This window comes from Crocodylus porosus, unplaced genomic scaffold (genome assembly GCF_001723895.1).
Source record: "Crocodylus porosus isolate Cpor-Errol unplaced genomic scaffold, CroPor_comp1, whole genome shotgun sequence".
NCBI lineage: Eukaryota > Metazoa > Chordata > Crocodylia > Crocodylidae > Crocodylus > Crocodylus porosus.
Window position 1 is genome coordinate 24466176 of NW_017728911.1, and position 16519 is coordinate 24482694.

General features: G+C 42.6%; 1 protein-coding gene across 1 annotated transcript in view; it reads right to left on the minus strand.

Moving 5' to 3' along the window:
• Nucleotides 1-15679, minus strand: part of FSD2 (fibronectin type III and SPRY domain containing 2) — a 29060-nt gene extending 13381 nt beyond the window's left edge. The window contains exons 1-9 of the mRNA XM_019533680.1: nt 14819-15679; nt 14637-14732; nt 12544-12777; nt 8507-8529; nt 7283-7404; nt 5856-6011; nt 4857-4991; nt 3649-3802; nt 2357-2490 (exon numbers count right to left, since the gene is read on the minus strand). Of these exons, the coding sequence (XP_019389225.1) occupies nt 2357-2490; nt 3649-3802; nt 4857-4991; nt 5856-6011; nt 7283-7404; nt 8507-8529; nt 12544-12777; nt 14637-14732; nt 14819-15574 (1810 nt within the window). The 5' untranslated portion in view covers nt 15575-15679. The remainder of the gene's footprint in view (nt 1-2356; nt 2491-3648; nt 3803-4856; nt 4992-5855; nt 6012-7282; nt 7405-8506; nt 8530-12543; nt 12778-14636; nt 14733-14818) is intronic.
• Nucleotides 15680-16519: the final 840 nt, after the last annotated feature.

Consider the following 16519-nt stretch of genomic DNA (forward strand, 5'->3'; position numbering starts at 1 on the left):
TAGACCTGTAACCTAGCTTCAGTCTAGAGAGTGGTGTCTCAATCCAGATTAGGGCTAGCCAGCAGACTGGAAAGGGCCCTGAGGCTGATTTAACGAGATTTCCTCCATTTGGGGCCCAGATCTCATAAGCAAACCTGCTTATCCAAAGCCTTAACTGAAGCCAGAAAATACATCTCATCTAGCCTTGGACTTAATCAAGGAACAAACTGACTGCATTGGGTTGGAATGAGAGGGTCAGGTTTGGTCCTTTGCTACCATAAACTAAAAAACCTGTTTACTTAAATTCTGAATTGGGCCAGACATTTAACCTATTCACAAGGAACTCGATTCTGCTGCTGACTTGGGGTCCTCTTTGGGCTGCAGCTGTGGTGATCCTGGTGGCCAGCCAGGCTCCAGTTTTGTGAGGCATATGCTGCCTTTGCATGTATCACCCCACTTTTTTTTTTTTGCACAGGTTTTTTTAGCCCTGGGATCTCCTGGAGTCAACACCCTGCCCCACGCTGCTACCTTGCAGCATGGCAAAGAGCTGAATGTGCAGTATATGGTGCCACAAACGTGCCTGTGATGCCACATACTGCATGGCCACAGTCATCTGAATGCAGCCCAGGTATCCTTCAGTGCAGTCCTAGAAGATCACCACTGAGGATGGCTCTAGCAGCACAAAGGGCTGGAGCAGGGCTCAGGAATGCAATGCAGGGTCAAGCACTTTTTGTGCTAGGCCCTCACCAGAGGCAGCGCATGAGACCTGCTGGGCTGTGGTCACTGCAGGCAGATGGCACAAAAGCAGAAGTGAACAAATCTGAAAGAACCAAACTGTCAAATCCCACAGAAGCAAAAGGAGTATCTCCTGCATTTCATGCCCATGCTGTTGTAATAAGCAGAGTTGGAGAACAATATGGGGCCCAGCTCACTGGTGAGAAGTGGGTATAACACCACTGTTACCTAGGAAGACTCCCTGGCACTTGCAAAGAAGGAATAGGTAGCCACAGCAACTCCCAGCACTAGGGGGGCATACCAGAATACTCCAGGGAGTATAGGATGAGCATTGTGAATTGCTGTTGAACTCCCGCTATTGTTGCGACAGTGGCCACTGAGGTATCTAGGCAGGCGGCTGTAAGCTAGACAAGTCCTTAGTGGCCTTTTGGCAAAGAGGAGATACAAAGACAGGGAAAGCACTGGATTTACGCTTTCTCATGTCTAAGCCACAGGTGTTTTAGCTGAAATTCATATGTATCATTCCCAGCAAAAGCACTTGCAGGTGATAACGGCTATTTTCATTCCTGGTGACACTCCTCACACCTTGGCTGCACATTTACAGTTTGTAATAATAGCAATCTACATCAGCTGTTTGCACAGTGCAGATTCGGGGGGAAAGAAATCTCTCCATACCAATCCCAAGAGAAATCAGCATAATCAAAATGCAGTTACAACAGTATGAATACAACACAAACAATAATGTGGCAATTATTGGCATGCATTTCTGAAAGTGAAAACTTTGTAGTGGGCAAAGTAGTTAGGAGGCTGTCTGTAATTTAAAAAACTCGGTTTGATTAAAGCACATTGAAATATCACACAGTTGCTGAAAACATGATTGCAAGTGTGTAGGCTTGGATGTGCTGGCGAATCGCTTCTACCCATTGATTGAAGAATGACCTAGGAGCTTCCCTGGGAATTACAAATGCAATACAAAGCAGACAAACACTTTGTTACTGAATTTTTGTCAGAATTTTGGTAAATAGTTACTCTATGAAAGTTGCCCAGGGAATGAAAGCGTGGCAGAAAGCTCAATTTAACCTGTATAATTGTTGCTGAAAGCTCAGAAGAGAATTGCAGGAATGAAGTAAAGTGAGTTTGTTGGAAACTGGAGTGTTTCAAGATTTCTGGTGCTTTTACAGAATCATTACAGTGAAAGGCTGGAACCGCAATGAGGTAAAAGCAAGTATCCACATACTATCCCTTACAAATTAGTTCTGATCAGGCAATTTGGAGGGGGCAAGAATGTCACTCCCTAGTGAAAATCTCCCTGAACAGGTATCTAAGCTTGTTAATAAATGTATGTGAGATTATTTTTTTGGTGGCGAGCACTTGGCAATTACTCAGTCTCAGGCCTGGTATGGATTGGGGTATCATCACTACCAGGGCCACCACTGTCCACCATCACTACCCTGGAGAATTAACCTCCCAGCACAGTTGTCTTTCACCGCACATTAAAAGATGCTCTAAACTGGACTGAAGGGGGAATGAGACAAATATCCATCCACAGGGCCAGTTTGCAGATGCTCAAAATATCTGTAAGGTGGATTTGCATAACATAACTCTTATCAGAAGTGCTGATGAACTACCTCTTCCACAGTACCTGTGGTGTGGACGGAAACAGGCTCACTCCTTTCACTGGAACCACCCATGTTGACAGCTCTGACAGAGATAAGATAGCTATGTCTTGGCTGCAGCTGAATTAGAGCTTCACAGTTAGGAATTCCCACAATCGATCTGTAGAAAACAGAGGACGAATTATGAGCTACAGAATAAAGGCAAATCCTTTGAAGTTATTTTCCCAAAGAACACATAGAGAATTGGATTGAACTACTCATACCTCCAAGTATTTCCTTGCTTTTGCCCTTTTCAGGTTTGTTATTACTAGAATGAAGCTGAAGGGAAACTTCTGTGAATTATGCTGTCTTTAAATTAATGTGCTTCACCTGTGTCCCAGAGCCTTGTATGTTCACTTTCTATAACTGTTCATGCAACTGAGTCTGCTAACAATAAAGCTCACCAAAAGTAATTATAATTCAGCATCTGGGAAGTAAATTAAAGTTTACTTTCTGTGAGCCTTTTCAGCAAAATCCTGATAAGAGTTGCCGTTAACTAATCAGGGAACAAAAATAAAACCACATCTCATCTGATCAGTCATGAGAGGAAAACTGCTTAAATTGGGGATTTTCAATTTAAAGCTATTGGCACGGCTGTAATACGTGAAAATCTTCATCAGATCATTTCCACCAACAAAAAAGGAGAACAGTCACAATCTGTTCATTAACAGCCCACAAACAGACAAAATTAATAGAAATAAAGTACTTGTTGTAAAACATTCACAGTTTGAGGTGCCACTTAACAACTGCATTAGCTGATCTGAATTAGTTTTAAACCTTCTATATTTTCTGCTTTTTCTAAAACAAAATGCTTTGTTTCAGATGGACTTTTGGCAACAGAGCTCCCCCCCCTTGGTTTTAGAATCTGATGGATGGATCTTCAAAAAGATAAATTAAGGACCTATAAATCTCACACACATTTATTAACAAGCCTAGACAAGTGTCCGGGAGATGCTTAATGTCTGTAACATGGGAGCTGTGATTAGATTTCGATTACTGTTTAATTTTGCCTGGATTAGACAGAGCAATCCATTACCTTTCTAGTGGTATTTTCAACTTCATATTCATAGTAGAGCCAAAGTACAGGCCTATAAAATATCTGCTTGTCAGAGGTTGCTCAATCAATTTCTTCAGGTACACTGAACATCATACCCTCACATTCAGGAATTCTAGTCTCATCTCTTTGGCCTAACAGTCTTGGTACTTCGAAACATACCTCATGCCAGCCAACACAGAAGAGCTTCATATCTATATACTATGTGACAGTTTATTGACTCACTCTGTAATAACATCTCCATTCTCTCCATTTGTTACTTTGGACAATTCGACCGTGTAGGACTCAACAGGATTAATGTTTCCTGATTCCCAACATATCAGAGCTGCATTTTCACAGCTTCGGTTCTCTTGACTTTTAATGATAGGTGGTGAAGGTGCTAAAATGTAAGCAAAGTAGATTCTAAGCAATTTTGTTATGGGCTAAATGTGCTTTGTAGATAACACTCCCGGTAGTTAAAAAAAATCTTTTTTACAACAGAGTTGTTTTCTTTATAATAAACGGTAAAAGAAACCCCTTTATGGCTTTCCTGATGTACTATAAACTGTTGGGTAGATAGATGCAGGTACTATTTAGGTAGCTTATTATTTGAGCTGTTTAAGTTATGAGAGCAACCACAAAACAATTGATTAGAAAGAAATGTGGGTGGATGCTAGTCCAACAATCCTGTTCATTTTTCATGTTGTTTTGTCCTTGTCATGGTAATTTATCTTTACTGAATGGATTCTTAATTTAAAAACAAGAAGGCATCATCCGTCAACCATCAGGCTCGTGGAGACCATCTGATGCGAGTGCCTGAAGATCTCACTTTCAATGACTCTTGAAGAGTTGGAGACCAGCGTTTTACAAAAGAAAACTAAGGACCGTACTGGATTCTGATGCATTTCAATGTATAGGGAGTCCCACAGGACCATGAATCAGTGCCAGTGGTCTGACAGGTTTCCCTATTCTGCCACATTCTTCACCATAGCGTTTCCTTCTTTAAAAATTAAACTCAAACATTGCTGAACTTAAATGAAGCTAGGATATCTGAAGCTAACAGTTATGACTGCCTTTTCACAGTGATGGGCTAACCCATGGCCCTTGATCTGAACACATTAAAATGCAGGGATGTAGATCTGGATCTGAATCTTATGTGGCTCCATCTCATTTCTAATCAAACTCTACTGTGCTGAATTGTCATCACAAAGCATGTCTGACATAGAAATGGTAAAACTTCAGAAAGCTCTGAAGACAGAGCAACTTAGGTTTGTCGTTAGATACAAGAACAAGACCCGGGGTCTGTTCCCATCTCTGCCACTGAATTGTATTTTATCTTTTTCAGAGAAAAACACCATCAGAGCAGAGACAGGTCCAAGAAAAAGTCCTTAAAGCATCATTCATGTTCCCCATAAAAATCACTTGCTTGTATTATATTAACAAAGTTAATTTACCTGTTACATAAACTGCTCTTTCACTAGCTGGACTGATGCCAGATGCATTTAAAGCGCTAACCCAAAATTCATATTGTGTATTAGGGACCAGATGAGTAACTGTGTGGTATGTTTCTTTTACCTTGATCACCAGCTCTGAAATGAGAAACACAGGGTGTTCACATAAGACTTTACACAGTCTGCCTCATATTTCTGCCTAACCTCCTCCAATTACAGCCATTAAAACATGGTCTTTGGGGCTCCTAATTTATGTGTCATATGCTTCACTTTATCATCCTTTTGACTAGCTGTCATACTGCCAGCTCATTCATGGCACCTTCTCCCCTCTGTCATTTGAAAAGATGTGAATCTGATGAAGTATCAGCTTCTGTAGCATGAAGCTGCCCAAATCAAAGTTATACTTAAAGGCTAAAGATGTGCGTTGTTCCCTTGGAGCAGAAGTCTTCGGGATGGGCTCTGCACATCTCTACTCGGAGGCTGCTGTCTAAGCTGCACTGTCAGCTCATCCTAGTACTTGGACACTTGTTGAGGCCTTTTAAAGAAGAAGGTACCGTGTATTTTTCACAAGCTGTAAAATTTTGCCAGGTTCAGTTTGTCTTTCCAAACAGGCCATTTGGCCCTATAAGGCCTTTCTGGAAAATTGTGCTTTAACAAAGGAACTTACAATTAGTATTAGCTAATTCAATCCTGCCACTTAGCTGTACGGAATCTGCAACAATAGTTGTGTGGTTCTTCCTTCTGTGCATGTGGGTGGTGAGGAGCTGCCATCTATAAATACCAGGCATATAAACTGCAAAATGAGCGTGGGCTTTTCATGTAGCGCATTCTCTAAAAATACCTCTGATGTGCTCATCTGCCCCCCCTCCCCAACCACTAGCAGTGACAGGTACAGCTATGTTCACAGAAACCATTTCAAAGACCAGTGTTCAAAATGGTTCCAGGATCTAGTTACTTTTCCAGCTGGCTTCTATACAAGCCCCTGAGTTAGTGCCTTCTTACCAGCTTGCTCCTCACTGGGTGTGTCATCGCTCACTTGTTTATAATAAAGCTGGTAACATTCAATGCTGTCATCTGAGAAAAGGCCCCAGCAAACTCTCACAGAGGTGCCAGTTGCTGAATTGGGAGCCTGGGGATTTATCACTGGTGCAGAGGGAGCTGAAATGAGGACAAATGATTCATTTCATGAACACACAGGTTCTGTATAAAGGAATAGGGTGAGCTGTGGATCCCTCTGCTTCTACAGAGTAGCCTCAATGGGAGCCTGTGGAGTTGTTCACAAACAAAAACCCCCCACCAAACCCTTTAAATTGACACTGAGCCACATCTCTGATCAGCATGGGTGCATCCTGGACCTGATCCTCCACTCACTCATCCTTATATAAACCCCGGAGTCAGTGGTGTAAAACCAAGGTGAATGGGTTCTGTGGGCTGGTCCAAGCTCACCCAGTTCCTGTAATTTGGCTTTCGAACAAAATGACAGAAACATAACGCTAAGCTTACAGCTTCTCCCGAAGCCTGACTGCCCCTAAGGCTACCCTGCGAGTGCCTGCACACAGTGGAATTCACTCTTGGGGAATAAGGGAGGAGAGCACTGGACACCGCCTCCTATTAAGCAGGATGCAGAGCTAACAGGATGCTATGGGAGAGAGATTTGTATTTTTCCCTGCCAAGAGATAAAGCTGTTAGTTCCAGTACTTAAGAGCATCTGGTGGTAAAGTTGAAAGCACAACATTGAGGGGGAAGTACATGTCAAACAGTTGGCTTGCAGAATGCAGAAGTGCAAACAACCCAAATAATGCATGAACATTGCTCCAGTGGACACTTTAAGACCCAATGAAACAGAAAAGGGCTGGGGCCTTTTTGACTCATTATAATGTATAAAGAAAGCCTGAGTTTATTTTGAAAGCATCCTTTTCCCTGTGCTTATTTTTTTTAATCATTAGAAATTCAAATCTCAGCTACACTATTTTCCATGCAAAACTCAATGGAGACTTGGAGAACGACTTGAAAGATACCAGAGGGGTAAGCAGCTACAAATCTGATTCACTGAGAGAAGTGGTTTGGGCTTTTTCTTAATTTCAGCTAAATTCAACTAAATTCAAAGTGCTGGGAAGAAAGATGAGCTGGTTAGAGTCAGTACCACTAGTCTTGAGGCTGAGACAATTCAGAGCTCCCTTCTCCAAGTCTTCCCAGAGAAGACCAGACTTGACAGCCTTGATAATTCCAAGATAAAAATAAGTTAGTTTTCACTTTCAATAAACTAATTTTCAATACTCCTTTATCTGTCATAAACATCACAAACATATATGGGGCCTGAGCTCCTGTCTTCCCTCTTACAGGTCCCCTTTAAAAGAAAAAAAAATAGGCTTCCAATTCAACATATACACCTTAATGTGAATAGGTTTGAAATACGGATCAAACAGTACCTGGAACAGTATTAATGGAGTCCATTAGTTGTTCCATATCAGAGAAATCTATGGCTCTGTCTTCAAAGTCTGGCAGTGCTGAAAGCTCTAAATCCAAATCTTTTTTTAAGAATTTTTCCAGCCTATAAGTGTAAAAAGAGTCTAATTGCTATAAGATGATAGTACTGTACCCAAAGAGAAAGGCTTCTGACAGTAATTGTGTTAATAGTAGAAAAAGAGCTCTTTATTTTACCATTCAGCAGAGAAGCTGGTTTACCTCTGGTGACACATGAAAAACCCACAGCAACATCCCTAAAACAATGTTTAGATGTCCGTATGAAAGCCATCCCTCATACTTCATTCACCACCCCAGCCAATACTGTTTTTTCAGAAACATAAGGAGAGATTTGTATTAAAATTTATTTGTATGAGATTTTTACTAAAAATTATTTATACCCAAATTTGGCTGAAACATTTTACATTCTGTCTTCGTGCCCTTCTTGGTCTCGCAGTGGATTAGCTGATGTGATGGCTCTCTTCAGCAGTTGATAGGCAATATTTCCCTTAATACTCCAGTTCTGAAGGAATCTGTAAGTGTAGCCAGGTTGCCTTGTGCAAGGTACTGTATGCACACAATTTTAAAAGTGAGCTCCCTTTCTCACCTGCTTTCTTTTACTTGTTTTCATGATGGACTGAAGTGAATTAAAACATGCATCTTGCCACTGATGTGGCTCTTTCTTTACTACTGCTATATTTCACACCATCGGTTTTGCAAACTCACCCCTGGATTTGCTAAACCTCTATGAATATATTAATAAGCTTGTTACTAATCTGTAGGTTTAGACAGCTTGGTTTAGGCAGATTTCTATCCTGAGCATTTCTTTGAGATCTTAAGCAATCCTATTTTTTCAGCCACTGAAATCAGTTTGCTATGACTAAGCTGAAGAGACACGGGTTTACTCAAGTTCTAGCTCTTGTGCATGTGCTTTGTAAGATCAGTTTAACATTACTTTCAAGCTATTAAACTTAATTTGGAAACTTTTCCAATTGTAATTTAAACCAGATTGACCAGTTCATGAACAGCTTTGTTAGCTTCAATAACATCCTGTTGCTCCTCTGTTCAGTATAGTATATTGTCACAAAATAGCAAATAATTGATAACTGGGGATATCTGACGTGAGCAATTTCAGATGACTATACTGGCCATACAGGAATTAAATACAAAATCTTGACTACTGATATTACCTGTCAACCAGGGTCACTGCATCCTATAAGAAAAAGGGAGAGAGAGAAAGAGTTAAAGATAGAAAGTCTTTCATGTCTGCAGGAGCAACTCGTCTGATTAACCAGTGGAGACTACTGAATGCCAGATTTAGCTGATACAATTTTGTTAAAAATGCTTTCAAAGCATTTGCTCCAAAGCCGTAGCTAACCCTCTTGCTCTTAGCCTTTCGGCTACCAAGAATAAAGCCCTAGCAAATCTTGTTTTCAGATGGCCAGTTACTGGCTTAATTTACTTACTGGCCACGTCTACATGAAATGCTTAATGCGCAGTAACCTAATAACACTGCACAGTAACATGCTGGGCAAAAACTGTGTTAATATGCTACTGCGCAGTACTATTAGGCTACTGTGCAGAAAATGTCACTAAAAAACCGTGCACTGGTGCTACTGCGAAGTAGCTGTAGTTACTGTGCATTTAGTTAGTACTTCATTAAGCAAGTGCTAAACTGAAGAGTTGTCGTTCCTCAAGGACAGGATACTTGGAGCACAAAAAAAGTCCATTCCCATGCAGAAGAAAGGTAGCAGAAGGGCTGGGAAGCCTTCTTGCCTAATAGGGATGTCATGGTCCTCTTGAAAAAAAAGAAAGAGGCACACAAACAATGGAAGGTTGGGACAGTCCCCAAGGAGGACCATACAATAATGGCCTGCACTTGTAGGGAGCAGATTAGAAAGACTAAAGCAGTGACTAAATTTAAAATAGCAACGGAAATCAAGGACAACAAGAAGTCCTTCTTTAGGTATGTAGGGAACAGGAGGAAAACAAATGGAAGAGTGGGGCCATTGCTTAAGAACTCAGGACAGCTGGTTACCCAGACTCAGGAGAAAACTGAACCCCTAAATGACAACTTTGCTTTGGTATTTCAATGGAAAATCATGCTAGATAGAGTACAGAATGGGCATGGTGGGAATGACCGCCTTCCTACTGTTGATGTTGAGCTGGTGCATGATCAGTTAGAACAGTTAGACATTTAGAAGTCAGCTGGACTGGATGAACTTTGCGGGTCGGACTCGATGATCTACTGAGGTCCCTTCTGACCCTAAAAATCTATGAAATCTATGAAACTTCATCCGAGAGTGCTGAAGGAGCTGGCTGAAGTCCTTGTGGGACCTCTGGCGAAATTCTTCCAAAAGTCGTGGCGCTCAGTCCATTGCATTGGTCCTGGAAGAGGGCCAATGTTGTGCCCATCTCGAGAAGGGGAGGAGAGAGGACCTGGGCAACTATAGGCCAATTAGCCTAACTTCTATCCCAGGGAAAATCTTGGAAAAATTCATCAAGGAATCTATGTGCAATAGGCTTGCAGAAGGTAGGATTCTGAACAACAGCCAGCACGGCTTTGTCGTGGGCAGGTCTTATCTTACCAATCTCATCTCCTTCTACAACCAGGTAACACGCCACCTGGATAAGAGAGAGGAAGTCAACATTGTATACCTAGACTTCCAAAAGGCCTTTGTTCTGGTATCCCATGATGTTCTCATGGGAAAATTGGAGGATTGTGGGCTCAGCTGCTCTACAGTCAGGTGGGTAGGAAGCTGGCTGCGAGGTAGGACCCAAAGAGTTCTCATGAACGGATATGTGTTGTCCTTGTGAGAAGTGGCCAGTGGTGTCCCTTAGGGGTCTGTGCTTGGTCTAGTGCTTTTCAGGATCTTTATCAATGATTTGGATATGGGGGTGAAGAGCTCACTGGCCAAGTTCACGGACAACACCAAGTTATGGGGGACTGTGGTCACACTTGAAGTTAGGCTGCAGATACAGGTGGACCTAAACAGGTTGGCAAGTTGGGCAGATCAGAACCAAATGAAGTTCAACATTGAGAAGTGTAAAGTGCTCTATCTGGGGATAAACAATCCCCAACATACAGGCTCAGTGGCGCCAAACTGCCTAGCACCATGGCTGAAAGGGACCTAGGGATAATAACAGACCATAGTATGAATATGAGCCATAAGTGCAATGCTGTAGGCAGCAGGGCAAACAATACTCTGGCATGCATCAACCAATGCATCTCAAGCAAAACTAAGGAAGCGATTCTTCCACTTTACTCAGCATTGGTGGGACCAGAGCTGGAGTACTGCATCCAGTTCTGGGCACCGCACTTCAACAAGGACATGGATAAGCTTGAGAGAGTCCTGAGAGAGCCACCGTATGATCAGAGATTTGCAAGACAAGCCATACAAGGAGAGGCTGAGGGACTTGGGTCTCTTCAGCCTAAAAAAGAGAAGGCTGAGAGGGGACTTGGTAGCAGGTTACCGCTACATCAAGGGAATACATCAAGGGCTCTGCTAACAACTGTTCACCAAGGCACCCTTGGGAAAAAGAGGAGTAATGGCCACAAACTTCTTGAAGACCATTTCAGGCTTAACACTACAAAAACTTCTTCACAGTCAGGGTGTCCAGACTGTGGAATAAACTCCCTCCAGAGGTGGTGCAATCACCTACCCTGGAAATCTCCAAGAGGAGACTGGACGGTCGCCTTGCTGGGGTCATCTGACCCCAGGTGTTTTTCCTGCCTAGTGCAGGGGGGGCTGGACCCGATGATCTTACAAGGTCCCTTCCAGCCCCTTACAATCTATGAATCTATTAATTTATTAATCTAAATGCACAACAATTACTGTGCATTAATAAATGTGTAGATGTGCCTCTTATGTACTTACGCAAGTTATAATTCAGCACCCAGTGTCTGTCCCTCCACATCCCACCTATGCTTCCAAGAATGCAAAGTGCTTATTAACGGTCACAAGCAGGAGCAACCAGCATTTGGGGCAGGAGAAGAAAATCTGTGGAGAGCGCTGTGTGTTCTTGGTAAATATACTGGCCAATAACAAAATGCATCCCACCAGCCCCACTGAAGGTCACTCATTTAATGGAAGCTGTGATGCACACTAATGTAGGACTTTGCTTAGCTAAGGGCTGCATTGATGAAATCCCAAAAATCTAAACACCATCCTTGATTTGAAATCAATGAAGCAGCTTATAGCTACTCTTCTCTTTATTCTAGAAGTGCAGCCCCTAGATAACTGAGGTCCCAGCATGCAAGCTGAACAGCTGATTTGAAACCTGTCTCCATAAACTCAAATTCAAGAAATTCCCTCTACAGAACATAATGGGGAAGGCAGACTATGGTCTCAGAAGAGATTAAAAGCAGTTACTAGAGACAATACAAAAGCACTTAAGGGCTAGGGAAGAAACAAGGTCATTTCCAGGGATGCAGAAGAAAAAGGAAATGTCAGCTCATCAAGAGTTTAACAGGGTGAATGAGAATAGTGAAGAGATGTGCAAGTGGGGGCTTCAACTGGGATATGATATTAGCTTCACATCCTGTTTGGACATCGCAGTGGCCTTGCTATAGAAATGCTCTCATACTCCATTCCTGGAACAGCTCAGATCAGCATGACTGTGAACATCCCAGAGACTGACAATCTTTCAAAAGGGGGGCACTTGTCAGAGAAAATATCTCTCTGAATTGCTTGAGCAGCGGGGTTCATTAATCATGTTGCAGGAGCTGCTAACATATTCAATTTGGAGCCTCCTGGTAGTTATATATTTGAACTCCTTGGCAAAATGAGCAAACAGAGAAACAGAGAAGCAGAATCTACTGAAGTAAATGCTTCAAACTGCCTGCTGGGAGCCCAAAATACAGCAAGGAAGCCCAAACTGTATGAGGCATGCAACACTGCTAAGTCCTTCAAAAGCTAAATAAGAGGGGAGGCTTGGAGAACAAACAGTGTTTTCCTCAAACCAGAATTCAACTTGTGAATGATTGAGTTTGTTACTGACAAACCTCTGATTATGCACTAGAGTTATGTTAAATTGAGCATAACTAAGTATAACAGTACAGAGTGCTGGAAGCAGAAACAGAAGAATGCAGACTCAACTCTGAATGTTCTGTGGCCAGTCACTCGAAACCTTGGTGCTACTTTTTTCTACTCTAGATTGGAAAGTACTGGGGAGCTATCAGGAAATGTATCAGCCAGAAGGGATCTCATGAATGTTATGTCCTTACCTTTATAAAATCAACTTTCTTGTTTTCCATGCACAGCTCCTGAATAGTTTCCATCAGGTCCTTGCAAGTGTCAAGATCCTTTCCACAACTGACCAGTTGTCCATACAGGGCTTCCAGCTTTAGCTTCTTCTCTTCCCCAAGATCTTGCAACTTTTCTTCATATCTCTGAGCAAGTGTTTGCATCACATCATTGCAACGCATCTCAAAGTTCTGCTCCTGTCTCCCAAAATTCTCCTGAAAGGCATTTGAGTTTTATGTTGTTATTCACGTAATGCCTGATCCAAAGCCCAGTGAGAGGGAAAATCATACTGAAAGCCACTGAAGGGATCATTTGAAAACATATATTATGAGGAAAAGTTGGAGCAATTGGGATTATTCAGTCTAGAGAGGATTTGATTAATCTTCAAATGCAGGAAGCATTGTTTTAAAACAGCTGATCAATTGTTTTCTGTGTGGACAAGGCAGGACAAGAAGTGTAGTGGGCTTCATTATAACAAGGGAGATTTAGGCTGAATATAGAAAAGGACTTTCTAACTATGAGGATGATTAAGCACTGGAAGAGATTGCCTAGAGAGGCTGTGAAATCTCCAGTGTTGAAAGTCTAAGTGCAAGTTAAATAAGCATTTTGTTGGGATGGTTTAGACAGAGGTGACCCAGCTTGGGACAAGAGGTCACATTAGATGACCTCCTGAGGTTTATGACTAAATGGTTAACAAGGAGACAATGCCATTACATACATACAGACTGTCTACGTGAGCAGCGCACTATGCATAAGCAAGTACTAAATGACCAGTGTTAGTGCTCAGTACCATTACTACACATTTTTTTCTGACACTACTGTGCATTAGCAATGAGCTACTGCACAGTAGCATCACCGCACAGTTAATGTCTGGCAACACTCTGCACGCTAGCTCATTACTACTGCGCAGTATCATCAGGACCCAATGATCTTGCGAGGTCCCTTGCAGGCCCTTACAATCTATGAATCTATTACAATCTATGAATCACTGCGTGGTTAGTCCCTGGCAACACTACTGCGCAATAGCAATGAGCTCGTTGTTACTGCACAGTAGTGTCTCATGTAGACACGCCTATGCGAGATTATCATTACATTAGAAACAATTAGCAGATTTTTCTATTAATCTCTCTCACCCACCACAAGACACTATGGGGTACACATTAATTCTGAACATAATGAAGCAAAACTAACCTAAAGCCAGGATCACAAAGAAGTACATAATAATCAGGTGTTTCCACATACGAAAAGCACATCCAGGTACCAGGAGAATCATAGCAGCCACTTGGGGATCCCTGGTTTCACTCTAGGGCAGACAGGCTGAGCAGCTAATGCTTACACCTTTGCTCTCTGCCGGGAGAGACACTGGGAGGGCAGATAAAAGCGGAAAGCAGGGCTTCCTCACCAACTGCCTCCCACTCCTTGTACAGTGCTGCCTGGTTCCAGCCACCCCCAGCAGAGGGAAGAGGTTGGCTACATGGCGCTATAACCTGCCTTCTGTTTGACTTTAGGCTAATGAACATCTCTCGCTGGATGGTACTACTACAGTCTTCCTCCAGTCAGATTTCCTACCCACAGGGGCCTGACACCCTGGGATAAACTGACATAAACACAGGTGGACTCTAGCCCTTTGTGTGCTGCATTGCATCAAGGGCTCAATTACATGACAGAGATCATGGGAGTTAATCTACCCTAACTGAAGGTGTAAATTTAGAGTAAATCTGCTAAACCACATGAAACTCTCTTATGGACATTTTCATTCAGAATCAAAGGGGCCTTAATTCAATTTAACTGACTTTGTTTCCAGAGTAAATTAAGATAAACTGAAGAAAGGCCACTTTAATGCTGAATAAGAGTGTCTATACAGTGGCTGAATGTGGTTCAAGTAAATTACTTTAAATGTTAATTTAGATTAATATTTCTAAATGTCCCCATGTCGGCAAGCCCCAAGTTAATTAGGAGTTCTATTACTGTTATTACTCATCCTATTAAAAGCTGAACATTTTACTCTTGTCAAAACAGCAATGAACCCAGCTGGTACCACACTGCCGATTTAACCAAAGAATAAACACCTTACCTCTACAGTGATGAAAATTTCTTCCAAATGGCTGGCAACATTTTCCATCTGAGCAATCTGCTCTTCGAGCTTACACATGTTTTTATGAACTTCTTCCTGCCAAAGATAGCATTATCGACACACTTGATTACTGTTAAACAGACATCTAGCACAATGGGAATGTCCACTCAAATACTTCTTACCTTTGCAATGTCTGCTGCATTGGTGAGCTCAGTCACCTCATGATCCTTGTGACTGCCAAACAGTTTGTCAAAAGCTCTAATTGGGGTCTTGCAGGTGGAGCAATAAATATCAGCAGCTTCCTCCTTGCTGTTCAGCTCACGAGCCGGCTCATTTTGCAATCCATAGGTTTTTAGGTCTTCTCTGGGGCATGCATAACTGTTCAGCTCCTCATGTGCTCTCCCTGCTTGTTGTAAGTGTTGGTTTTCAACCTGAGAACCTTTCTCAAGAAGCCTTTGTTCCTCCATGCTTTGTTTTTTAGGTTGAGAGCCTTTTATTGGAGAATGGCTTTTTGGTGCATTATGCACAGAATCAGATGACACTGCTGCTACACCTTCCATTTTAACAGGTGTCTCCTTGGTCCTTATAATTCCAGCTTTAACTATACTTCCAACAAGGAGATCCCCCTCTATTCCTTTGTCCTCATCAAGGCCATATAGCTTTGCCAATTCTTCAACTTCCTTTTCCACATCATACCCCATTTCAACTGGCCTTTGAAACTCTTCGCCTATCCTTGCTGATTCCTCCTCAGTTTCACCCAAAGGTCTGCCAGACGGCTCTTCAGGAAAGATATTTAATCTTTCCCTTGTTTCATAGAGATCCATGTGATAAAACATTAAGCCTCCAGGCTCAGGATCATTAGATTCTGGGAGTATCATGGAAGCTGATGGTTTGAGATCTTGATCAAAGTCTTCTGTATCATTAGCTTCGCTCTCCATTATAGTGTCTGGGCTGGATGACTTCTGTATTTTCTCCCCAGTAAGGCTTTTGAGATGTCCAAATGAAAAGTGTCTCAATCCTGCAAAATAAAGGGATAAGTAATTACAAATGATAAGGAATGAGGATTTTGATTTGAAATACACAGGCAGTATAAGTTGCTCTGATTCAGAGCCAGTCATGCGAAGTGTCAAGAAGCACGAGACCACTATTGCTCAACTTGTTGGCCCCACGGGCTGGACTGGTGGCACAGAACAGGTCTGTGGATTGGATCTATAGGATCTGCCCTCATGTTCCAATCCCACCTTGTGCTGCCTGGATCCCTCTGCACACCATCCAGACCGGGGTCTGCACTGCACAGATTCCAATTTGCACTGCCCTGATCAGGCCCCACAAGCGCAGATCCTGCTTTGTGCTGCCCAGATCAGGCCCTGCGTACCCAGATCCTGCCTCAGGCTGCCTTATCCCACGTGCCCAGATCAGGGTTTGTGTGCTACACATGGTCTAGGACACAGAGCTATGGCATCTGCCTGCACGGTTCCCTATACGCCCATATATTTGGCACACGGGGGTGGCAATTAATGCTGCTACTGTTCCCCAGCTGCCAAATTTTTAGATCCATGGCCATTCCTGTAGGGAAGACAACACGGCTCCTGGGCCTGGATCTCACCCACAGGCTGGAGGTTCAGCACCCCCATACTAATTTCCCAAATGGACTCTTAATTTTATCAGTAGTGGCCTATTCACAAAGTGGCATAAAATAAACAGAGAAACAGAGGTGGGCATAAAATAAACAGAGGTGGGCACCTGCAATTTTTTAGATTCTACCAGAAGAGCTCTTATCCATTAGGACTCGCTGTGCAGTTGCAGCTTTGAGCTGCTGTAGGTTGGTCCAGGTGTAGGGCTGGGGCTGAACAGCTTTAGGCACCTGATCTGAAAATGAAGAA